At 41.9% G+C, this 25,642-nt stretch overlaps 1 protein-coding gene across 1 annotated transcript in view; it reads left to right on the top strand.

Annotated features, from left to right (window-relative positions):
* Nucleotides 1–25,642, top strand: part of GUCY2D (guanylate cyclase 2D, retinal) — a 46,879-nt gene that overhangs the window by 14,869 nt on the left and 6,368 nt on the right. Inside the window, exons 7-14 of the mRNA XM_066590084.1 lie at nt 1,697–1,777; nt 14,261–14,437; nt 20,012–20,168; nt 20,250–20,399; nt 20,491–20,639; nt 24,886–25,049; nt 25,164–25,356; nt 25,452–25,626. Coding sequence (XP_066446181.1) covers nt 1,697–1,777; nt 14,261–14,437; nt 20,012–20,168; nt 20,250–20,399; nt 20,491–20,639; nt 24,886–25,049; nt 25,164–25,356; nt 25,452–25,626 — 1,246 coding nt within the window. The remainder of the gene's footprint in view (nt 1–1,696; nt 1,778–14,260; nt 14,438–20,011; nt 20,169–20,249; nt 20,400–20,490; nt 20,640–24,885; nt 25,050–25,163; nt 25,357–25,451; nt 25,627–25,642) is intronic.

The following is a 25,642-nucleotide window of genomic DNA, read 5'->3' as shown; positions in this document are numbered from 1 at the left end:
TAGGTTTAGATGGGATTTGGGTGGCTTCACCTGTTACAAGTCTTCAACCTTACCGGGGAAACAAAAATAGTTCCAACAAAAGGATCTGCCCACCTCTTACTGGGGGTTGCTCCACCCCTCCTTTTTCTGCTGTTCTCCCATGACTTTGACAGATATTCATTGTAAACTCTAAATGCTACGGTATTCGTTGCCATATCCATGTGGGTATGTTTTGTAGAAGCATCCTTCATCCGATATATCAAAACTTGTGTCCAAATGTTCTGTAGATGATTCTTGCTTATGGATGTGCATCATGGCTAATACTACAGTCAAGAAAATATATACCATGGGGGCAGATCATGAATCTGCTGTAAGGCTTGGGGACCCAGTGATGTTTGGTTCCACCCCTTTTTCTACTGGGTGGCTAGAAGCAGTTCCTTTCTCCAGATTAACTTAATTTCTCAAAAACAAGGGTGCTGCAAGTTGTTTTAAGGGGTTCTGACATGAGAAAAAAAATTACTTACCTTGGCTGGCCAGGACCGGTCTTCAAGCATGTCCCCTCCATCTGGCATCTTCGTTTGGAGCTTCTTGAAGCAGAGCTAGAGCGGTCAAAATGACCACTTCCTGCTCTGCTCCGTCCGTGAGCCACTTCCGAAGTGAACGGATACGGATGGGCGCCACATCACAAGCAGTGCTTGCTGTGGGCGGCCCGTCCGTCCTGGCTGCACTCCGTGATCTGCGAGTGCGCAATGGAGAGGCGGCCCGTCCTGACTCCTGTCAGAGGGCACCTGCCTTCTGCACCTGCACACAATCCCGGAGGGGGGCCTGGCTTGTCACAGGAAGCTCAAAGCCTGCTGGGAGATGACCCCCGCTACACAACAACACAAAAAGGTAAACATTAGGTTTGTATGCTTTAGCATGCCAAAAATCATGGGTTCCTTGTGTCCATTAGGCAGACCAGGGAACAATGGCTGTTAAAGCATAAAAACATTATTCGTGTCAGAACCCCTGACAAATGGTCATAGAAAAGGAATGCAAGTGAAAAAAGGCACCAGACCCTTCTATTCTGAGTGCCAAATTCCGACACCTTAAAGGGGTTGTCCCGCGAAAGCAAGTGGGGTTATACACTTCTGTATGGCCATATTAATGCACTTTGTAATATACATCGTGCATTAATTATGAGCCATACAGAAGTTATTCACTTACCTGTTCCGTTGCTAGCGTCCCGTCGCCATGGAGCCGTCTAATTTCAGCGTCTAATCGCCCGATTAGACGCGCTTGCGCAGTCCGGTCTTCTCCCTGGTGAATGGGGCCGCTCGTGCTGGAGAGCTGCTCCTCGTAGCTCCGCCCCGTCACGTGTGCCGATTCCAGCCAATCAGGAGGCTGGAATCGGCAATGGAACGCACAGAGCCCACGGTGCACCATGGGAGAAGACCTGCGGTCCACCGTGGGTGAAGATCCCGATGGCCATCTTAGCAAGGTAAGGAAGAAGTCGCCGCAGCGCCGGGATTCGGGTAAGTACTATCCGTTTTGTTTTTTTTAACACATGCATCGGGGTTGTCTCGCGCCGAACGGGGGGCCTATTGAATAAAAAAAAAACCCGTTTCGGCGCGGGACAACCCCTTTAATAAGGGGCTCACTGATTTTTTCTATGGGGCTCCTTTTCTATGTGTGCCACTGAATCCAGTGACATTATTTATCTCTTAACATTCCCCAGGGGGATTGGGTGTGGTTGAAAAGGTTTCCTGGTGAGAAGAATGGCGATCTCAGGCCAGCAACAAGGAACACTTTCTGCAAGGTAAATGAGTAATCTTCTGCATCTTCTAGAGTTAATGATATTGAAAGCATTTTCCTAAAACCATTACATTGTTTTATTTGTATACAAGAGAACGGCTTTATATTGGGATCTCTTTTTAACCCTGAAATGACCACTTTTACCAAGACAGACAATAAGTCCTAAGACTTAGTCTTCAAATCTTTTTGTAATTAGAGTAGTCATTCCAGGAAGGTTGAGAGCATTAAGTCCTATAGTAGGCTTTTCTACTAAGTAGGCCTTGGTTTCATCCAGTTTCTTTGAACACCTAGTAAACACATGTAGAAGTATCTTTAACCCCTTAAGGACATGGCCTATTTTAGGCATAAGGATGAAACGATTTGGGGGATTTTAATTTCCACTTTTCAAGAGCCATAGCTTTTTTATTTTTTCCGTCGACATGGCCAAACAAAAGCTCATTTTTTTGCGTGGCAAACTATATTTTTTATTGGTACCATTTTTGGCTGCATATAAAGTATTGTAAAACTTTTATAATTTTTTTTCAGAACGGAGAGAAAAGTCATCAATTCTGCCAATTTTTAATATTTTTTTTACAGCTTCAATTATACAGCATAAATGACACAATATGTTTCTTCTGTGGGTCGGTACGATTTCAACGATACCAAAAACCTTATCATTTTTTTTAGGTTTTTACACTTTTGCACAATAAAAAAATCCTTTTTGGGATATTATAATTATTTTTGGATCGTTGCATTCACAGTCGCAATACCTTTTTTAGTTTTGCATGGACATAGCTATGTGAGGGCTTGTTTGTTTGCGTCACAAGTTTTAGTTTTTATTTGTACCATTTTGGGGTATATATGGCTTTTTTGATTGCTTTTCGGGAGGTTAAATGAATAAAATAAGCATATTGCCTCCATTTTTCAATAGTTTTAGCTGTGCAGAATGATTAGTATGTTCAAATTATAATACAGGTCATTACGGACACAGTGATACCACACATGGGAGTCTTTTCTTATATTTACCTTTTTTTAATACAAGTAAGGGAAAATGAGCAAAAAAGTGTTTGTTTAATTATTTTAAAATGTTTTTCTACACTATGGCCGCCTGCAGACGAGCGGAAATCCCGCCGCGGGATTTCCCGCGGGATTTCCGCCGCTGAAAGTCTGCATAGGAGTGCATTACAATACGCACTCCTATGCAGACGGCCGCGGTTTGGCCGCGCGAAATCTCGCGCGGCAAACAAACCGCGGCATGTTCTAATTTTGTGCGGAGCACGCACTCACCTGGCCGCCGGCTCCGGTCTGCGCATGCGCCGGCTGCGCGGCAGCCGGCACATCAAAGAGCCGGGGCCGCCAGGCGCGGGTGAGTACGCGCTCGCCCCTGCAGGCTCTGGGGTCGGATCGCGCGGCGAGATTTCTCGCTGCCGGATCCGACCCGCTCGTCTGCAGGCGGCCTATTTCTTTAGTTTTTTTTCTACACTGTTTATGTACCTGAACTATAACAGCTATGCTCGCTATGGTGAGTTATTGCAGGACTTCTGTCCTGCAATGCCTTATCTCTTGTAATAGCAATCCTAGGCAATGGCAAGCAGGATGCCTGTAGCTGGCGTCCTGTTGCCATGGCAACCCGTCGGCCCTTGGCAATTACATCACGGGGGTCCGATGAGGTCACAGAGGGAGCACGCTCCCTCTGTGAGCCCTTTAGATGCCGCAATCTACATAGATCGCAGAGTCTAAGGGGCTAACAGCGGGGGACGCTCCTCTTATGCACTCCAGCTATTACAGTGGGAGGCCGGCTATTGGTGACAGCTGGCTACCTCTGCCGGATGGTGCGGGATCTCTTCTGATTTCGCGCTATCCACATGACATAAGGTTAGGTACCCTGCAGCCATGACGTCACCTTACATCCTGTAGGGTTAAGGTATTAATATGTAAGGTATTGTAGTTGATTTGCTCTTAAATTTGGAGACTCAATGTACACAGAATTTTTTGAATATTTCTATATGTCTGCTGTATAATGTAAGACAATCAGTTTGACCTCTTTAGCTTTTCGCTAATCTTTAGGATGATCCTAGTAAATCTACAATTCAAGTTACCTCGTGTAAAGCTACCTTCCACATGTCTCACAATCATATCCCTCTCGTGAAAGTTCAGTGTCATTGCTTTTTTAGTAGATTCATAAATTGGTTTACAGTTTGGTTGTAATCATCATTTTGGTCGATATGTTAATTTAAAGCATTTCTCCAATTCTGATCTGGCCCCCAATTTGACATTGGAAATAAGGCAATGCTAGTGCAATGGAAGGAGGGTGGGGGTGGGGTCCTATTCTAATTTCTAGGACCTGTGCACAATACTCTCTGAGCATCATACAGTTGCCTCAGCATACACTTTCATTAGATCTCAGATCTAAATGTAAGAGTCACCATGCTTACCCATATAAAATGCATAGCCGAGTGTACAGCTCCTGTAAGACACTGTGTATCAGTGTTTTAAGTCAAGTTTTCCCTACTTAAATATATTCCTCAACACTGAAATTGCAACACGAGGAAGGAAAAGTCGTGGAATCATGGAAATCACAGAATTGATAGACATGTTAATGATATGCAAATTTTTAAAAAAACCTAAACAAAATATTCAAAAATATCAAGTACGAGTGCCACACATAGAAACACAAGCACTTACATGCCTTTGCTTGCTATCAATGAGGTTATTAATGGGTTGCCTTAGGAATGTTCTGCCCCACTGAATGCACTTCGGCACACAAATCATCAAGGTAGCTACTGTCAGCTACCTTTACAATTGCTGACCAATGACGTCCCAGATGTGCTTAACGGGAGACAAGTCTAGAGATGCTCCAGGCCATGGTAGCATGTTTAAGCCATACGGTCTGCTCACATTTGCACAAGCAACATATGACTTAGTGTTGTAAAGTTGCTCCAGGAACACTTTGGAGAAATGGCCATACTATTGGTTCCATGACCAAATCAAACTAACAACTATTTGCTCGTTAGTATTTATGTGTGTGTGTGTGTGTGTGTGCTTCTCATGCTCCTCCCCTGATCTCATGCTGGGGATGTCATGGCAGGTCCTACAGCATGAAACATGCAGAGCATGACAGCAGCCATGTGCTCACATGACCTTTGTTGATGTCACGGGCACTTAGCTCTGCCCCCTGATAACACGATGGTGGCGTCATCGCCCAGTCACATGGTCTCTGAGCTCCGCCCCATTACATCATTGCAGGTCCTTCTAAAGCATAAATATAAAACACACAGCATGCCAGCAGCCCTGTGCTCACAGGACCTGTGATGATGTCACCGCATGTCATCAGTCACATGCTCTCTGAGCTCCGTCTTGTGATGTCATCACAGGTCCTCAAAAACTCCCGCGGTCTCAGTTGCTATGGATACAGCTGTACTCACTTGGAAGTTTGTAGTTTGTTGTGAGACAGCTGCACACCTGTGTGGAGACTCCAATAAATCACAGCTCACAAATGTACACATACATAGCTGGCGGTATATATTGACCAACAACATTGAAGAATAGTCCTTCACCTCTATCTTCACATCTCCTGACTGATATCATGTCATCTCAGGTGCTAATGCCGCCAACACCATTCGAGCCTTCATCTAATTGTGAACCATTGTCCAGTGTTGAAACAAACCATCACTGTTGGGCAAACATATCATTACAGAGGATGCAATGCTACTGTGAAGCTAATGCAGCTTACATAACACAGCAACAAGCCATGATTTCACCTCAGCCACCAACTGAAGTTTGTACATCTCATGCTGCAGATATGCAAAAGCAACAAGCCAACATGTTTCCTCAGCGAGCAGCTGAAGTTCGTAAGTCACATACAGCTTATATGTGAAAGCAACGAGCAAGCATGTCCCCTCAGGGAGCTGCTGAAGTTCGTAAATCATGTGCAGCTCTTATATGAAAGCAATGAGCCAACATGTCTCCTCAGCAAGCAGCTCACATTCGTGAATATCAAGCATTTCATATAAGGGAACAGCGAGCTAACATCTCAACTGACCAAACAGATCATCTCCGTGAAGTCAATGCAGCCCGCAGGCACGAATCACTTTGCAATTACTTTGTTAACCATGGAAATGATCTAAGAGATTTCTGCGCTAGTGTCCTGATATTTGATCGTGTTTTCACTCTTCCGCAGAGACCGTACATTTGCTCATGCCTCACACTTGCAGGGACTTTAGCGGAACGTGTGGTTTTTCTCATGGCACATTGACGAATAAAAGGCATCACGCAATCATTCAGCTTTATCCAATTTTTAAGTTTCATGTGGTTAAGAAAAAATTTGCTTTTGATCTAACTTTTGTACCAGTCAAGCTCCTCCCACATGCCACAGATTGGGGCTAAGTACTTGAAAATTTGATCATTTGCATATATATTAGCAACACCTTCTACTTCCTCGATTTGCATAACTTCCCAACTTGCCCTTCTTGTTGTTGCAATTTCAATGTTGAGGAGTGTAAATTCCATCAAAACAGGCAGTATACACTGTGCTGCACATTAAAAGCACACGTGAAGACAATGCAATAACACTCTATAAACATGATATGTACTCCCATGGATAATTATTCTCCAGGTGGAAAACGTAGGCTTTTGCCCTTTCTTGACTTTTGCCGTAAATGTACAGTGAATGTTGAGTGCCATTGTATAGTGCAGGCTCAGGAGCCGAGCATACTCAATATGTAGCAGCTGCTAAGTGTACTTTCATAGAATCATAGAATGGTTGAATTGGAAGGGACCTCCAGGGTCATTTGGTCCAATCCCCTGCTCAATGCAGGAGTCACTAAATCATCCCAGACAGATGTTTGTCCAGACTCTGTTTGAAGACTTCCATTGAAGGAGAACTCACCACCTCCCGTGGTAACCTGTTCCACTCATTGATCCCCCTCACTGTCTAATATCTAATCTGTGTCTCCTCCCTTTCAGTTTCATCCCATCACTTCTAGTCTTTCCTTGTGCAGATGAGAATAGGGCTTATCCCTCTGCACTGTGACAGTCCTTCAAATATTTGTAGACAGCTATGAAGTCTCCCCTCAGGCTTCTTTTTTTCAAGCTAAACATTCCCAGATCCTTTAACCGGTCCTCATAGGACATGATTTGCTGACCGCCCACTATCTTGGTAACTCTACTCTGAATTTACTCCAGTTTGTTTATGTCTTTTTTAAATTGGGGTGCCCAGAACTGGACACAGTATTCCAGATGAGGTCTGACTAAGGAAGAGTAGAGGGGGATAATGACCTCACGTGATCTAGACTCTATGCTTCTCTTAATACTTCCCAGAATTGTGTTTGCCTTTTTTGCTACTGCATCACATTGTTGACTCATGTTCAGTCTGTGATCTATTAGTATACCCAAGTCTTTTCACATGTGTGTCTGCTAAGCTCAATTCCTCCCATTCTGTATGTGCATTTCTCATTTTTCTGGCCCAGATGTAGTACTTTGTATTTCTTCTGGTTAAATACCATTCTGTTATTTGCTGCCCACTGTTCAAGTTTGTCCAGATCTTTTTGAATCCTCTCTCTTCTCTAGTGTTAGCTATCCCTCCTAGCCTTGTGTTGTCAGCAAACTTGATCCGTTTCCCCTCAATTGCCTCCTCTAGATAATTTTGTAAAAAATGTTGAACAACACTGGGCCTAGGACAGAACCTTGTGGTACCCCACTTAAGACGTTCTGAGTCCACCTAACAGTTGCCTTGTCAATCCCATATGTGGTCATTTTTTAAAAATAAGGATGGTATGAAATACTTTGTCAAATGCTTTACTAAAGTCAAAATATACTATATCTACTGCATTTCCCTGTCATAGAAGGAAATTCGATTTGTCTAGCATGACTTGTTTGTTGCAGACCCATGCTGGCTCTGATTAATTACTCCATTCTCATCCAAGTACTTGCATACATGTTGTTTAATAATTTGTTCAAAGATCTTTCCTTGTATAGAAGTCAGGCTCACAGGCCTGTAGTTTCCTGGGTCCACCTTTTCCCTTTTTTGAAGATAGGGACAACATTTTATTCTCTCCAATCTTCTGGGACTTCTCATTTTCTCCAGGCATTTTCAAGGATTGTGGAGAGTGGTTCAGCAATTATCTCCGCTGCTTTCTTCAGTACCCTAGGATGTAATTTATCAGGAGACTTAAATTCATTTAAGTTAACTAAGTGTTACCTCACTATCTCTCTGCTTATAGATAGCCTGCATTCTTTTACTCTTTCAATTCCCTTTCAATAGCACAGGGAAGATCAGTTGATGTTACATTTCCTTTCTGAGAGAAAACACATACAAGATTGGAATTTAAAAGTTCGGCCTTCTCAAAATAATTTTTAACCAAATTACCATTTTCATCCTGTAAACATCCTATAGCTTCTTTGACTCTTCTGTTGCTTTAGACATACCCCCCAAATCCTTTGAGCTGCACCCCCTCCCTATGTGACAGCTGCAATCCTGCCTCAACAGATAGGATTGGTGATAACATTGATCTTGGCCATTTCACCATATAGATGCCACTGTCAGTGCTGACAGCAACATTTAAATAGCCTGACAGAGGGCAGGGCTCTGTACCCCAATCTGCCTCAGCGATGAGATCACGGGGTACTTTGGCTTCCAAGGCAGTACAATATACTGCAATGCTGAAGTATTCCGATATATTTTACAGGCAATCAGACAATTGCTTTTTCAAGTCACCTATGAGGACCAAAAAAGTTAAAAGATTAAGGCCTTATGTCCACGGGGAAAATCAAGTCCACTGCGGATATGTAACGTGGATTTCTGCTGCGGATGCAGTGCAGATGAGCTTAAATTCCTTTTTTCTTCACGCGGGAGATCAGTTGAGCTATGAGCTCTATGAGCTCCCGCACGTGTGATCTGCACTTAAATGGGGCATGTCATGTTTTTTTCACGCGCATGAAATTTTTAAATCACTTTTAAATACCATCTGCGGCTATTTATCTAACCTCGGGTGGTCAATGCATTCCAATGGGAAATGTTAGGTGTGGATCCCGCACACGGGTGATCTGCTGCAGATTTCAAATTTTATTTTCCCTGTGGACATGAGGCCTAAAAGTTTAAGCTAGAACCTTTCTGCATCAAAAAATCAAAACAAAAACATTTACATAATTGTTAATTTTGCATCCGTAAGGGGTTAATTTATGAAAATAGCACATTGTGTGTTCCGCTTAGCAAATGCTGCAAAAGAATTTGCAAAATGACAGAACTGTACTTTTTTTGGTCACTACAACTCCAAGGAAAAGAAAAAAGTTATGGATGTCAGAAGATGGCAACAGAATTTTTTTTAAAAGGTTTTTTTAAAGTAGTAAAACATTAAAAAAATATAAATTTGGTATCACTGTATTGAGAATATGTCACTTGCATTGGCCCATCTGCAATGGTACAAGAAGCGTTCTCATTGGGCAGTTGAGCAATTAAAGAACGTTCTATGGAGTAAGGAATCATGCTACTCCATCTTCCAATCAGATGGTCGTACCTGGGTGTGGACGATGCCTGGGAAGCGCCATTTGCCGGAGTGTGTTGTGCCAACATTTAAGTATTGCAGAGGTTCCGTTATGGTCTGGAGGTGTTTTACGAGGCATGGTTTCAGTCTGTTGTTGGGACAAAAGCCATGAACATGGAGGTGACCCTGACATTCTAGACAATACTGTGCTGCTGACAATGTGGCAATACACTGGGAATGAGCAACAAAACTTACAACAAGACAACGAGCCTTGCCACAAATCCAGCGCTGTTTTTCATTGGCTTGAGGATATGGTTCTTAAACGTTTGGACTGACCTGCATAGAGTTCCAACCTGAACCCTACTTAACATCTTTGGGATGAACTGGAAAGATGGGTCAGGAATTATGACCAGCATTTGCAGGATGAATGAAGGGAAATACCAGCTAAAGTGTATCAGATGTTAGTAGAAAGTATGCCACCAAGACTATCCAATGTCATTAGGGCCAAAGAAGGCGCCACTAAGTACTAACATATGGAAATAAATACTACTTTTGATTCTTGTTCGATTACTTTTGTTAGGATAGTTTGTATCTTATTAGGGTGCAATGTGTTAATATAGACGCTATTCTGCCGCAAAAATAAATTTTAGAACTTTACAAGACAACTGGGAGAGAATTGTGATCAACGTGTTTTGTAGTTTTTAGGCATTTTAAATTTTTATTTGTGCTTTAGACCAGTGGTTCTTAACATGCGCGTTATTGCCCCCTGGAGGGCATTTTTACTTCTCAAGGGGTTGTGGAATGAAAAGGGGCAGCAGGGCAGCATTTGAACATAAAGGGAGCGGTAGGGGGGCATTCTGTGTTTACTTTGTTGATTTTTTTTCATCTAGTAATTACATTTTTCTAAAAATTAGTAGTGATACCACAGTTTTCATTGATAATCCATCTGAAAACAACCAGTGAAATCCGAAACCCACAAAAACCGAAGCAATTATTTCCATATCAATCACTTCCATGTATTGGGAGTTATGTGCAGTCTGCGCACCTCTAACATATAATATATGACTTTTATAACTCCATGACTCCGCTACAGATCAATCACACTTCATAACACTGGATAACCTACAGAGCAACCTAACCCACTGCATTACATAATGCTGCCAATTGGCTGGAATAGCTTCAAACTTTCACTTGTGTGGGTCTCTGGGAGTTGTAGTCTTAATGGACACCAAGTGTCTTTTCAGAACACTGATATAAACTGCAACTCCAAGAGACCAACACAATTGGAAGTTCCAGCCAATCAGCGGCATTATGGAACACACCGGGTTAGGTTGTTCTTTAGGTAATCCAGTGTGATTGATCTGTAGTGGATTTATGCAGTTATAAAAGTCATACATCATTATATGATAGAGCGACATAAGCAGTGCATTATTAAGAAGAAGAGATCCCATCAATATTCAAATGAATACTTGAAATACGGATTCACCCCTTCTCCTACAAACAGACATCTTCTCTTGTGCCTCAATTGTGAAAAGGCATTTTCAAATGAAGCTATGAAGCCTTTGAGACTGAGTGATCACCTTGCAAAAATTCATTCAGACTAAGTAAGCTTATTTCGTTGTTCCAAGGGTTAAAGTCAAAGTTTGTGAACCGCAGCGCTGTAGGCAAGCTATTTGGAAAATCTTCCCTTAAAGGCCTCTTTGCTTCCTATAAAGTCTCTTTATTATTAGTTCAATGTGGCAAATCACATACTATTGGGGAAACACTTGTGTTAGCCGCAGTTAAAGAGTTTGTCAGTACTATGCTAGGGCTGACGCCATTGTGAAATCAATTCCATTGAATAATGACACTGTTTCAAGGAGAATTGATGAGATGCCTGCTGATGTGGAAGAAACACTTTTGGACACGTTAAAGAACACAAAATTTGTAATGCAAATTGATGAGTTAACGGTTAGAGACAATAAAGCTTTGCTGCTAGCTTACATTCATTTCATTAATCGAAATGAAGAAGTAGTGGAGGAACTGTTGTTTGCCTGAAATTTAACCACTGACACGAAAGGCTCCTCTTTATACAAAAGAGTGGAAGAATTTTTCCAAAAAAACCCCATCCCTTTTAACAAATGTACTAGCTTGTGCAACCGATGGAGCTGCATCCATGATTGGTCGATATTGTGTATTTATAGCCTATTTAGAATCTGCTATACCTGGCTTAATGGCAGTCAATTATAATGGTGATCTATCGGCAGTACCTTGTTGATAAAAACTTATGTGAGAGATTGCATGATTCTCTGCGCTATGTAATTAATGCTGTTAACAAGATAAAAGCGCACTCTTTGAATGAACGTCTTTTCCGCAAGCTCTGTGAAGACTATGACAAAGAATTTGAAACGTCAAAGTGAAGTGGCTGTCAAGAGGATGTCAGGACCGGTGGCTCGCTGGTCCTCCGTGCCCTCACTGCCAGTCCAGGTGGCTGCTGTGTGGCGCAGGGGAGCCCTGGTCCTCGTTACTTCCCCTGGCCACCGGACTTCTCCTCGTTGACGGGTTGCTAGGGGCGCGAAGGGTGCTGCCCCACACCACATCCTCGGCACCATGGCAACCCGTCACACTTCTCAGTCGCTGCCTCCTGCAGGGATGGAGGCAGTTTCCCCAGAGTGGTGGGGTGTTCTCAGTTGCTTTCGGACTCCCCGCCCCCAGCCCTAATCAGCTACTGGGGCGGGAGCTCTGACAGTATTTAAACCCTGGCTGTGTGTGTTTCCCTTGCCAGTGTTAGTTTGGTCTTCCAGCTGCACCCACATTTTCTTGCTTGACTCCTGTTTGACTCCTGTTTTTGACTCTGTGCTTTCTGGACCCGACTTGCCTACAGCCTGACCCTTTTGTACCGCATACTCTCCTGTTGCTGACCTGGACCGTCTAACTTGCCTTAGTGTTTGTCCCTGTTTTTTTTTTATTGTCTGTCCCCGTGTCCTGCTTCCCTAGCTAGTGCAGGGACCGTCGCCCAGTTATTTCCCTGGGAGTTAGCCCAGGGGGGCAAGTAGGTAGGGACAGGGGTTGCGGGCAGTTTTAGGGATTTCCAGTATCCTGGACCCCAGTCCTGACAGAGGAAAGTGCTTACGACACTTCTACGAACTTTTTTACACAGTAGTTGAGTTTCTTCGGTCGATTGACCCAAGCCTTTGTGATGCAATCGAACTACGATGTCTTGATGTTGCCTATCTCAGACATATTTGAAAAACTCAATGAGGTCAACACAAAGCTACAAGGAGACAAAATTAATTCCATTAAGGCTAAAAGGTACAATATCTTCCTTTATTGCCAAACTACACCTTTATACCAATGACCTGAGTCGACGCAAGCTCTGTCAGTTTCTGAGTCCTCAAGAAATTGCATGCGAAGACAGAGACAAACTTCAAGATGCAGACTTAGACGTTTTTTGCTCACACCTCAAACAAGCCAAACAAAGACATGCAAACTAGGTTTCATAATCTATGTACCCTTGAAATACCAACGTGGGTACTCAATCCATTGTCTGCAGACGTGGGAGAATTTCATCCCAGATTACACTAGCAGTTGGTCGACTTGAAATACGATAGTGTACCCCAAGCACTTTTCCAACAATGTGGCTATGAATGTTTTTGGGTGAAAGTGAAGAATTCCTATCCTGTGGTAGGAAGTAAAGCTGCTCGTGTTAGCTTTTCCATCTACATAGTGGAGAGGGGCTTCAGCGTGGTTCAGCAGCTTCTGACAAAAGCGATAAACAAACTTCAGATATGTGTCAGGAGCGACTTGAGACTGTGGTTAACAAAAATGGAACCAGATAGAAATTGGCGTCCGCTCATCAAGCCCAAGGCAGCCATTAATGACACAGATTGATTGTATAAAACATTAATATTAGTCAAATTTCATTGTTCTTGCATTATAATTAGTCTTCTGACCATTAAGGATTAAGGTGTATCTTGCTTTTTTTATACATTGTATGTTTCTATCAGATGATTAAAGATGGTATTATTTGCTTGCTTCCCCCCAAAAATTATCTTCTGCAATAAAACCTGTTGATTATTGTATCCACAATTAACCTGTTTTTTAATATTTAGCACTTACATTTTGGCAGGTAAAATTTAGCCGACTAAAATACTTCTTTGGTAATTTTTAGAGACCTGTTTTCACAATTAATGCTAATCTGTAAAACACTATGAAACTTTCCAAAAACAGTATTCAGTATTTTAACTTGTACTTTTAACTTTGTAAACAAATTAGTAAGATTTGAGGAGCGCTGGCCAACATCCCAATACCTAAAGGGGGCTTTGGGCTGAAAAAAAGGTTGGGAACCACTGCTTTAGACAATCCCTTACTGTTTGCATTAGCTTTATACAGTGCCCTTTTAAAATCAGTAGGCATTGTGTATCACATGATTGAGCTAGGTCCTTCACAGGGTGAGCTATTTGCTGCACTCGCAACTAGAGGAGATCCTGAGCTAAGGAATCCCTTCTTTTACATTCATAGGTCCTAATAGGGCTAATGGAGAGCAGACTATGTCTTTCAAGTTCTTAAAGGGTTTTATGCTGATAGATGGGGTCTTAGCAGAGAATCTGTACCTTTTCTGGAGAACTGAGGTCCTATGTAATTTGAAATTTTGATTTGCCTGATTTTTTTTGTGTTGCATTTCGCTGTGGTATAACAAAAATCTAAGTAATTTTCAAAATATTTTTGTCTTTCATGAACTGTGTTGATTCATTTCGTACTAAAGTTTGTCTTAAGGAGAATGTAGCCGATGGTGGTAGAAATGAGTGTATAACTCTGCCATTTGTGGTCGAGGGATTGGCCATCTGTAACAAACGTCACCAGTACCGATTACATGACCATCTCTGTTCACTGGAGCAGAGGCGGTGAAAGGACAGGGGATCAATCTTCCAACCACAAACGGTGGAGTGATGCACTGAATGCCGCCGCTATCGGCTGCATTCTTTTCGTGAGACAGTCTATAGAAACAACTCTAATAACATAATATTATTCCCTACCATCTTTTTTAGCTCCGTGAACTGCGACATGAAAATGTGAATCTCTATTTGGGTATGTTTAATGACATGGGAGTCCTTGGTGTAGTGACGGAACATTGCTCTCGCGGAAGCCTGGAGGATCTTATTCAGAACCAAGATATGAAGCTTGATTGGATGTTTAAATCTTCACTTCTTCTTGATCTTATCAAGGTAAGGACATAACAAGGCAAAGTGAGCAGTGGAGCTTTGTTTTCTTAGACCTCAGTGCGAAATCTTTACCTGGAATTACTCTGTATAATCCCCAAATCAATAGGATTGAAAATTAGTAAATCACCGAAAACCCTAAAATAAAACTACTAATATTATACATAAAATGTGCCTAGAAGGCTACAATAGAAGACTAGAACAAACACCACATAAGTCACGTGCGGAAGTAAAGCAAGTATAATAATAAAACACCTGCCTCAATCTCAATGCAAATACCAAAATATGTCCCCCCTTTACCTTAAAGGGGTTGTCCCGCGGCAGCAAGTGGGTCTATACACTCCTGTATGGCCATATTAATGCACTTTGTAATGTACATTGTGCATTAATTATGAGCCATACAGAAGTTATAAGAAGTTTTTCACTTACCTGCTCCGTTGCTAGCGTCCTCGTTCCCATGGAGCCGACTAATTTTCGCCCTCCGATGGCCAAATTAGCCGCGTTTGCGCAGTCCCGGTCTTCTTCTTTTTTCAATGGGGCTGCTCGTGCTGGATGCCGGCTCCGTGTAGCTCCGCCCCGTCACGTGCCGATTCCAGCCAATCAGGAGGCTGGAATCGGCAATGGACCGCACAGAAGCCCTGCAGTCCACCGAGTGAGAAGATCCCCACGGCCATCTTCATGGCTTAGATGTATTGACGATATTTTATTCTTTAGACTTATTAAGTAGTTGTCTTTTAACAATTTGTGGACCATCTAAATGATAACATGAATCTGAAATTCACATTTGAGATCTAGGAGAATTCTATCTCATTCTTAGATCTTAGCATATGGAAGGGCGAGAGTGGTAACCTGGAGTCTACAATATAAAGAAAACCTAAGTCTTCCAACAGCCTTTTACAGTTGAACAATTTTCATCCTGTTCCGCTGAAAAGAGTTACAGTAGAAGCAAAGAGATGAAACCAAAAGGGAGTAGATACAAATTAGATATTAGAAAAAAACTTTGTGACAGTGAGGGGGATCAAGGAGTGGAACAGGTTACCACGGGAGGTGGTGAGTTATCCTTCAATGGAAGTGTTCAAACAAAGGCTGGAAAAATATCTGGAATGATTTAGTGAATCCTGCATTGAGCAGGGGGTTGGACCCGATGACCCTGGAGGTCCCTTCCAACTCTACCATTCTATGATTTTATGACCTAAGGGACAGTTTCTTCATCTCCATAGAAATTGTTCCAATGAGAAGGACTTTTGTTAGAATCCAAAAAATGTAAACAGATGTTTATGCAACGGGGTTATCCAATGGATGTTATCAATCAGTCTTTGGAATTTGCCAGAAGAGAAATCATTTGTTGGTTCCGAGAGAGAGTGGATGCTCAAGAAAGTGTCAGGGTCATTGGCACATATAATGTAGGAGTTTCAAAAATTCGTTCCATCCTACCACGATATTGGGGTATTTTGAGAGAGGATGGAGATTTGGAAAAAGTCCCAACCATCTCCCCAGCCATAACATACAGGCATGGTAGAAATCTGAGGGACCACCTGATCCATAGTTATCTTGAACCCACTAGACCTGTAGATACCTGGTTAAATATTAAAATAACAAAGGGTACCTTTCGATGCACAGATTGCAGGGCCTGCTCATTTATATTGAAGAGCAAGTCATTTGTGAGTGCATCAATGGGTAAAGCGTACAAAAATAGGGAACTTATCAATTGCTTATCCAGGAATTTGGTATATTTGGCTACATAGCCTTGTCCCCTGAAATTATGTTGGGAAAACAATACAGCAATTTAGACGCAGAAACCTTGCACATATTGGTGACATTAAATTGGGGGAAGAAACGCCCTTGTCATCCTATATGAGGGAATTTCATAATGGTGACGCCAATCTGTTAAAATTTCAGGATAGTGAACTTCTAAGTTTGAATAGTAGAATAGGTGATATTAATATTGAATTAAGAAAGAAAGATCTTGGATTTATGGTTTTGATACTTGTCACCCTCGGGGTCTAAATGAGATTATGTCATTTGCCCCCTTTATATAACAGGTGATTTGCAATTGATATCAATACCTTCGTTATGGAGTAGTTGTGTACGTATTATCTATACACTTCTATGATCAGTATGCAGACTGTTCCCATCCCTGTACTTTTTAACTTCTTGGTGGAGTATATATATATTACCTCTGTTAGTACTGTGTAGTGAAATTTCTGTCAGGAAATATGTGTATTTTGCCTGCCAGGAGGGCTTTCTTGCCTTTGCTTACTGGTTCTGTGTTTGGGATATCAGAAGCAGTCAGTTTTTCGGTTCTGCACATACGGAGGATTCTCCCATGATGCGCGCTCTGGATTCCTGCCTGAAATGCAGATGTGGCCTTGACACTTCGGTGGCCACTCTGTGAATGCATGGTGACGTTGCCCCGCTTCTCTCCCACCTGTGATCTTCAGTCAGCTGTAGCCATGCCCCCTGATTAGTGCCGTTCAATAGGGGGCTTTAAAAGGCGAGGTACCTAAATGCCATCAGTCCACCATCAGGGCTGACGGTTCTGATCTTTTTTTATTTTATCTTGTATTGGGCATCTCTTATCAAAGATAGTTTCTTATAACAGATGGCAGAACAATAGATGTGGCTTGCCTCATTTATAGCTAGAATAGTTGAATATCTAGGTCCTCTTTATACAGGGAATAGTCCATTTAGGAAAGGATAGACAGTTGCTGCTAACATATACTAATGGTAGCCAGCTCAGCTTTACTTTTGAACTAATGAAAGTCAGAATGGTAGATTAGAATTCTGAGGCTTCCAGCGTATATACCTTATATGGCTGATGAGGCATTACACTCCTCCTCGGCTTTATGCTAAGTATTCTGATAATAGTACTTTAATAGCTGTTGCATTTTTTATGGTCTATTAGAGATAACCTTCCTCTACACAGTTCCTAGTGATTATATCAACTTAGGAATCAGTTGTTCAACTTTGATATCTCGCTCCTGATGATCTATCCTGGAGAAACGTGTCGAGTAGTACCGTATTTTGATCAGCATTATATTGAGTAGCAACTGTGAACATTATCAGCTCATAATTGTGGTCATATCACTACTACTAATTGAGTGGTGATTTTTGACTGACATTGCATTGAGTAACTGTGAACATATGCATTATCGATTGTCATCAGTTTGAAGCCTGATATAATATAGGGAATAATCTAGGTAGGTCCTTGTTTATTCTGAGGGTCATATTATCTCTCTCCTTGCACTATGGTTGTCAGGGGCTTTAAAACCTTGTTCTAGGATATATGATAGCTACTGTAGATGACATAGTGGTAAGGTAAAGGGGTGACATATTTTGGTATTTGGTATTGAGGTGGAGGCAAGTGTTTTATTTTTATACTTGCCCTCCTTCCGTGCATGATTTATGTAGTAGTGTTTGTCCTAGTCTTCTATTGTAGCCTCCTAGGCACCTTTTTATCTATAATATTAAAAGTTATATTTTAGGGTTTTCGGTGATTCCCCTGCTATTACCACCCAAAAGGCAACTGTGTCCACTGTGCTACTGACTGAATTGACTTTGAGCTACTTCTAAGTAGTTCCCTAGTTATCACTCTTTAAACCCTTTTTTTAAGGATCTGTTTGTCACTACAGGGAATCCCCACGTTACTTCCCCAAGAGTAGTTGCATTGTAGCGACAGTTGACCCGTGCGGGTCAAGGGCACCAAAGCACTGTACCAAAGGGGCAGGTAAGGATGTAATCAGCATTGCAGGTCAAGGATAGAATAGATGGATTTCATGCAGTACAGCAAACAGGAAGAAGGTCAGGGCATTCTGCAATCAGCAAAATTATAGTCAACGATCAGGCTGAGATCAGGACAGGCAGAGTTCTGAAAAGCTGTTTATACAGGCAGAGGGTCAAACCAAGAGTCACCTTCACTTTCATTACTAGGAACCATGTTGCTCAGGCACCCTCCAGTGGGAGAGGCTGTATTAAGTAACCAGGGAAGCATGTGGATTGCCTAGGTTAAGAGGTAGGCCAAGCAGGTGCAATCACCCTACAGGCAGAGGAGACAATCAGGTGAATAGTGCAACCTATGCCATACAGGACATGCCTAGGATGCTGATGGTTGCAGAGAGGGGAGGTGAGGAGAGGCACTGCTGGCCGTAGCCAATACTTGTAACAGCAACAACTAGATATTGGTCTAATATATCTTTTTGTATAGGATGTATAGGATTACAACCTTGCACAAGTGTTAGGATGCCTCCCCCACCCATATATAGTGCTGCAATGTTCTAGGGAGCATCGGGGTTACATGGACTTCTCAGTTTACAGCTATTGTTACTCAGATGCTCATAGCCCTCTATACCAAAGTCTATAAGGATATCTGAAACAGGGACAAAGGAGAGGCCATTTTTCTTAGCGGTTAGGGTTCCAGAGGTGAGCAGTGTATACTCTATCCATATACAGATGTGTCCTTCCTTAAAGGGGTTTTACCACCAAAGACTCGCTAGGAGATAAATGTTGAATTGCTGGGGATCAGACCCTTGGGACCCCAGTGTTCCCGAGAACGGCACCTCTGATTGCCCCATGTAAATGAAGTGATGGTGAGCATGCGTGACCACCACTCCATTTACATCTATGGGATGGAGGGAGATCAGAGCAGTCAGGCCTGCAGCAATGGATAGGGGGTATATATCTTAATGTATGGCACAAGATGTTAAACAAACAGAATTTTAAAAAATGTCTGATGGATGCTTCAACGCATGCCTTCCATTGGACATTCACCAACTATTCATTACCTCCAATATTAAAAACATCATCTATACTTTTAATGGATACCTATTTTTCTAAATGGTAGAAGGCTGTATTGCATTGGATTCATGACAAATAGTACAACTTAATGCAATTTAAGAAGGGTTAATGTTGGACACATATGTGTGAATATTGACCTAATATGGGTTTAAAGGGGTTGTTCAGTTGTAAACTATTAATATATAATCTTAGGAAAGACTATCAATAATGGATCAGTAGGGATCTGCTACCTTGGACCCCTGCCGATCAGCTATTCACCGGGCTGGTGTGCTAATGCAGTAAACTAATTTCTGCAGAAAGCAGATAGCTCTGTTCCAACTGCAGTGGCCAGGCTTGGTATTGCAAGCTATGTCTCTATTCACTTCAATGATAACTTTGTCTACAATACCAGAAATGGGAGCTGTCTGCTTCCTGCAGATACAGCTTAGTGCACATGAGCACTGGCTCAGCAAATGGCTTAGCTGTGGTAATCCTAGGCAGCAGACCCCTGCTGACCTACTATTGATGGACTATCCTGTGAATATGCCATCAATAGTTTACAACTGGACAACCCCTAGCAGGCTTTTGAAAGGATCCCTACAGCTTTATACATTTTTTTGGATCTTTTACATTTTGGTATAGGGGTTTCTTGCTCAGCGTACGTCCGTAGATTATATACTGTATGTGTATTTAAAGGATTTTCAACTTAATAGAGGGATATGAAGAAGAGAGAAAGGGACACAGAGTCCTTCCTATAACCTGGTCAGGGTCATGTCAATTCTATGTTTTTGTTATATTCCATTGTAGGGTTTGAAATTCCTTCATCACCGAGAAGTTGCTCATGGGCGTCTTAAGTCTAGGAACTGTATAGTAGATGGTAGATTTGTCCTTAAAGTAACAGACCATGGTATGAATGAACTGTATGAAGCCCAAAGATTAACTGCAGTTCGATCCACACCTGAAGGTAAGCCATATAAATGTCTTCTAACATCTACTACACCAAGTGTTTCATATTGTCATCACTTCATAAAGCTTGTTATTTTAGATCTGTTCTGGACAGCTCCAGAACTCTTACGTGACCCCATTTCATGTCTGAAGGGTTCCTATCGAGGAGATGTTTATAGTTTTGCCATTATAATGCAGGAGGTTATTGTACGAGGAACACCGTACTGTATGTTGGAGCTTTGTGCAGATGGTAAGAACACCAATATCTCTCCTTTCCACTTCCATTCGTCTTTACAAAAATTAGCTACCAATTTGGTGGTTTTCCCTTCTATTTCTTGCAGAGATAATACGTAAAGTTCGCCGTCCTCCTCCACTTTGCCGACCCTCAGTATCTCTAGACCAAGCCCCTCCTGAATGTATTCATTTAATGAAACAGTGTTGGAGTGAGCATCCAGAGCGAAGACCAAACATAGACCAGATCTTTGATCAGGTGAGGAGTGATATGACTGAACCCTCAAGATTATTAGACTAATATTGCCCACTGCTGACCAGCTAATGTCTAAGAGGGCCATCAAACCCCCTGTATGTACACCTGTTTGGGGAAGAAAAATACATTATCTTATTTGCATTTTTCAGTGGCAGCAGATGTGTTTTTCAGCCACAGACCCTTCCCCAAATACAGACTTGTATTATGTACATTGAGATAATCTGAACACATATGCGTATGGAAAAATTCATGTTGTTTACCGATGTTAAGCTATGGCTATTGCTTCCTTGTACCTAGGGTCTCCCTTTTTGCAATCTATAGTTGGAGAGTGTCTATCGGCTATCTCCTCCCATTTCCTAAAATTCAACATTTGCAAAACTGAATTGGTTATGGTTACCAGATCCCATTAAATCCTTCTACTAGAACTCCTAATAACAGTAAATGGCTCCATACGTTCCTCAGTCTCACAACTCTGGGGCCTTAGGATGACCTTTAATTTGCACATTCCTTTTTTCCAAAGCGTTTGATACTGTGCCGCTTTAAAGGTTGTATATAGAATGAGAATGATCGGTCTGGGCAAGAATGTGTGTAAGTGGGTGAGTAACCGGTCAGTGATAGAAAGCAGAGGGTGGTTAATAATGGTACATACTGTGATTTGGTCACCGTTACTAGTGGGGTACCACAGGGGGCAGTATTGGAGGGGTCATTGTTACTAGTGGGGTACCACAGGGGACAGTTCTGAAGGGGTCACCGTTACTAGTGGGGCACCACAGGGGGCAGTTCTGAAGGGGTCACCGTTACTAGTGGGGTACCACAGGGGGCAGTTCTGAAGGGGTCACCGTTACTAGTGGGGTACCACGGGGCAGTATTGGAGAGGTCATTGTTACTAGTGGGGTACCACAGGGGGCAGTATTTGGTCCTATTCTTTTTAATATATTTATTAATTATCTCAATATTTGCAAATTATACAAAACTATGCAAAATGATTAACCCAAGAGAGGACAATATACGGTTATATATAGATCTGTATATGGTTATATATGGCTTCATATATGGTTATATATAGATCTGTTTACAGTTATAAATTGACCTGTTGGGCAGAAAAGTGGTAAAGGAGGTGTAACACTGACAAATGTAAAGTTATGCAGATGGGCAAGGAAATACATGTCACTGTTATACACTAAATAGGAAACAATTGGGGAACACTGACATGGAAAAGGACTTGGAGATTTTGGTTAACTGTAAGCTTAAGGGGAGCAACCAGTGTCAGGCAGCTGCTGCCAAGGCAAAAAGGATCATGGGGTGCAAGAGGTCCAGGGGCACATGATGAGAATATTGTTCTTCCTCCTTACAAGTCACTGGTCAGACCACACGTGGAATATTGTGGACAGTTTTGGGCATCGGTACTCAAGAAGAACACATCAGAGCTTGAGTAGGTACAAAGGGGGCCAACTAAAGTAATAAACGGAATAGACGAACTACAATACCCAGAGAGGCTATCAAAATTGGGGTAATTACGTTTAGAAAAAAAAGACAGCTGAAGGGTAACCTAACAACTACGTATAGATTTATTGGGGGACTAAAAGAGTAAAGAGGGGCCTGTATGCCCTTCTTGAGCGAAAGAGACAGACAAAACACAGAGAGGAAGTGATAGCGATGGATAGTGAGACAGTGAGAGAACAATAGAGAGACAGAGAGCGATAGAGACAGAGAAGAGACAGTGAGAGAAACAGTGATAGAGACAGAGAGCGATAGCGATAGAGAGCAAAAGAAAGACAAAGAAACACAAAGAGAAAGCGATAGAGAAACAGAGAGAGCAATAGACAGAAAGAGAGAGAGCGATAGAGAGACAGTGAGACAGACAGCGAGAGAGCAATAGAGAGACAGACAGAGTGATAGACAGACAGAGAGCTATAGAGAGACAGATGTAGAGAGCAGTAGAAAGGCAAACAGAAAGAGAGCAATAGAGAGACAGGCAGAAAGAGAGAGCGATCGAAAAACAGAGAGAGAGTGATAAACAGAGAGAGAACAAAAGAGAGAATGATAGAGAGACAGACATAGCAATAGAGAGACAGAAACAGACAGAGTGATAGAGAGACCGAGAAACACAGAGAGAGAGAGTGTAGGGAGATAGAGAGAGCAATAAACAGACAGATAGAGAGCGGTAGACAGAGAGCAATAGACAGAAAGAGTGATGGACAGAACAAGAGCAATAGACAGAAGGAGAGCGATAGAGAGACAGAGAAAGCGATAGAAAGACCGACCCAGTGAAAGCAATAAAGAGACAGAGAGCTATAGGGACAGAAATAGAGAGTGAGAGGCAGACAGAAAGGGATAGACAGACAATGCAAGATGGAAAGAGAACAAAAGAGACAGAGCAATACATAGACAGAGAGAGAGAGAGAGAGACAGGGAGATAGACAGAAACAAACAGAGAGAAAGACACAATGAAAGAGGCAGGTAGAGAGACAGAGAGAGAGAGAGACAGTAAGTGACAAACAGACAGACATAAACAATGAGGGAGACAGACAAACAGAGAGAAAGAAACAGACAGACAGGGAGATAGACAGAGAGAAAGACAGACAAACAAAGACCTATAGGCTTTTTTTATAGTAGATATCTGCTCCAAATATAAAGCTTCACTCTAAATGATCACCTAACCAAGCAGATTTAGACGTTCACAACAACCACTTTTGAAACATGTTATGTTCGCGTAGCGAGCAGCTGGTCAATCTAGTTCTTTAAAATTCCTTTAAAACAAAGAAAAATATTAAAAGTTCAAAAGACAATTCCTGTTGCTGTATTCGTAAAAGTCTGAACTGTCAAAATAAGAGACTATTTATCCCACAAAGTGAAAGCTATAAGAAATTAAATGCACAATGCCAGAATTGTGGGGGTTGGAGGGGGGGGGCGCCCCATTTCTTATAAAACAAAAATAAAGAAAACAAATACTCTCTGGTCTTATAAGGGATGAGGACCAGGCATGTTTTTTCATCCCCAAAGCCATAACTTTTCTAGTTTTCTGCTGATATAGTTGTATGGGGACATATTTTTGCAAGAAGAGTGGTGTGCTTGAAAGACATTATTTTGAGGTGCATACAATATTAGCTTTATATGATGCATACAATGCAAGAAATAGCTATTCGTCAAGTTATTTTTTGGTTTTCTTACGGCGTTGACTATGCAGTATAAATTACATAGTACTTTTATTCTGCAAGTCAGTACAATTATGGTGATATCAAATGTATATATAGAGTTGAGTCACATTATTATGACCACAAGCTAATATCCAGAGTAACACCCGTGTGCCGCATGGACAGCAAGTAGATGGGCTGGGAGTGACTCAATAAAGTGCTCTCAGGTATCTGGAGCCATGCTAACTGCACTGAATCTCACAATTACTGGAGGCTGAGTAGGGGAGGATCCATAGAGTGAACACTATGATCGAGGTGGTCCCACAGATGCTCAACTGCGTTCAAGTCTGGGGAATTAGGGAAGTCTTTGAAGTCTTGGTCATGGTCTTTCAACCACTATCGGACATTTCTATCGTGTGACATGTCACATTGTCTTACTGGAAGATCCCATGTGCCCCAGGGAACACAAATAGCATATATGGGTGTAGGTGATCTGCAAGGATGGATTCATAACCAAATTGATTCAGAGTACCTGACACATAGATGAGTTGGCCCAGGAAATGCCACAAAAAGATTCCCCAGACCATAACACTGCTGCCATCAGCTTATGTTCTTCCAGCAATGGTGGCAGGATGTTTGTTCTCTGTTTCTTGCCTGACACGCCAAGTCCATCCATTCAATGAAGCAAAAAACGTAATTCATCAGAGAAGGCAACCCTTTGCTAATCAGTGGTAGACAGTCCAATCCCGATACTGCCATGCAAATTGATGCTTTTTCTTCTGATGGACCCTTGAAAGTATAGGTGCAGTGACCATCTGTCTGCTTCGGAGCCCCACGTGCAGTAGAGTTCGCTAAGCTGTTGTTTTAGACAGACATCTGGTAGCCCTCTGGTTTATTTTCATGGTGATCTGCTCCACTGTAGCATATCAATTGGCTCTATCATATCTTCATAGCTGATGTTCAAAATCTCCAAAATAAGAACATTCATAGTGCTAATTCCAATATCAAACATTTGTATTTTTGACTTTGGGTAAACATTGTTATGTTTTTATTACAATATTAGCTAATGTTTCCTTTATTGTTAAACTTTGCTTCTTGTTTCACTTTACATTTAGTTTAAGACCATAAACCGAGGACGTAAAACAAACATCATCGACTCAATGCTTCGAATGCTTGAGCAGTACTCTAGTAACTTGGAGGACCTGATCCGAGAGAGAACTGAAGAACTAGAGGTGGAAAAGCAGAAGACAGACAGACTACTCACTCAGATGCTTCCACCGTAAGTGGTGTTGATTGAATGTACAAGATAAATGAATCATCCAGACTAATGTTACAGGAGATTTTGAAGAAATATCTATATTTATGCTTTTCTTGTGAAAATTTCTTCTGACAGTTCTGTAGCTGAAGCTCTGAAGACTGGCGCTCCTGTGGAACCAGAATACTTTGACCAAGTCACTATTTACTTTAGTGACATTGTAGGTTTCACAACCATCTCCTCCCTGAGTGATCCTATTGAAGTTGTGGACCTTCTCAATGATCTATACACATTATTTGATGCCATCATTGGATCTCATGATGTCTACAAGGTACAAGATTCTGGCTACTAGATAAAATATCTATGTTCTCTAGTTTATGTAGAGACAGATTCTTATGACCATCCTCTCTGTCTCTCTCTTAAAAGGTGGAGACCATTGGTGATGCCTACATGGTGGCATCTGGGCTACCTAAAAGAAATGGGACTCGTCATGCAGCTGAGATTTCTAATATGTCTCTGGATATCCTAAGCTCTGTAGGCTCATTTAAAATGAGGCATATGCCTGAAGTGCCAGTCAAAATACGTATTGGGCTACATTCTGGTGAGAAAAGGTTTAA

Source organism: Eleutherodactylus coqui, chromosome 2 (genome assembly GCF_035609145.1).
Source record: "Eleutherodactylus coqui strain aEleCoq1 chromosome 2, aEleCoq1.hap1, whole genome shotgun sequence".
Taxonomy (NCBI): domain Eukaryota; kingdom Metazoa; phylum Chordata; class Amphibia; order Anura; family Eleutherodactylidae; genus Eleutherodactylus; species Eleutherodactylus coqui.
This window is presented reverse-complemented; position numbering and strand designations above follow the sequence as displayed.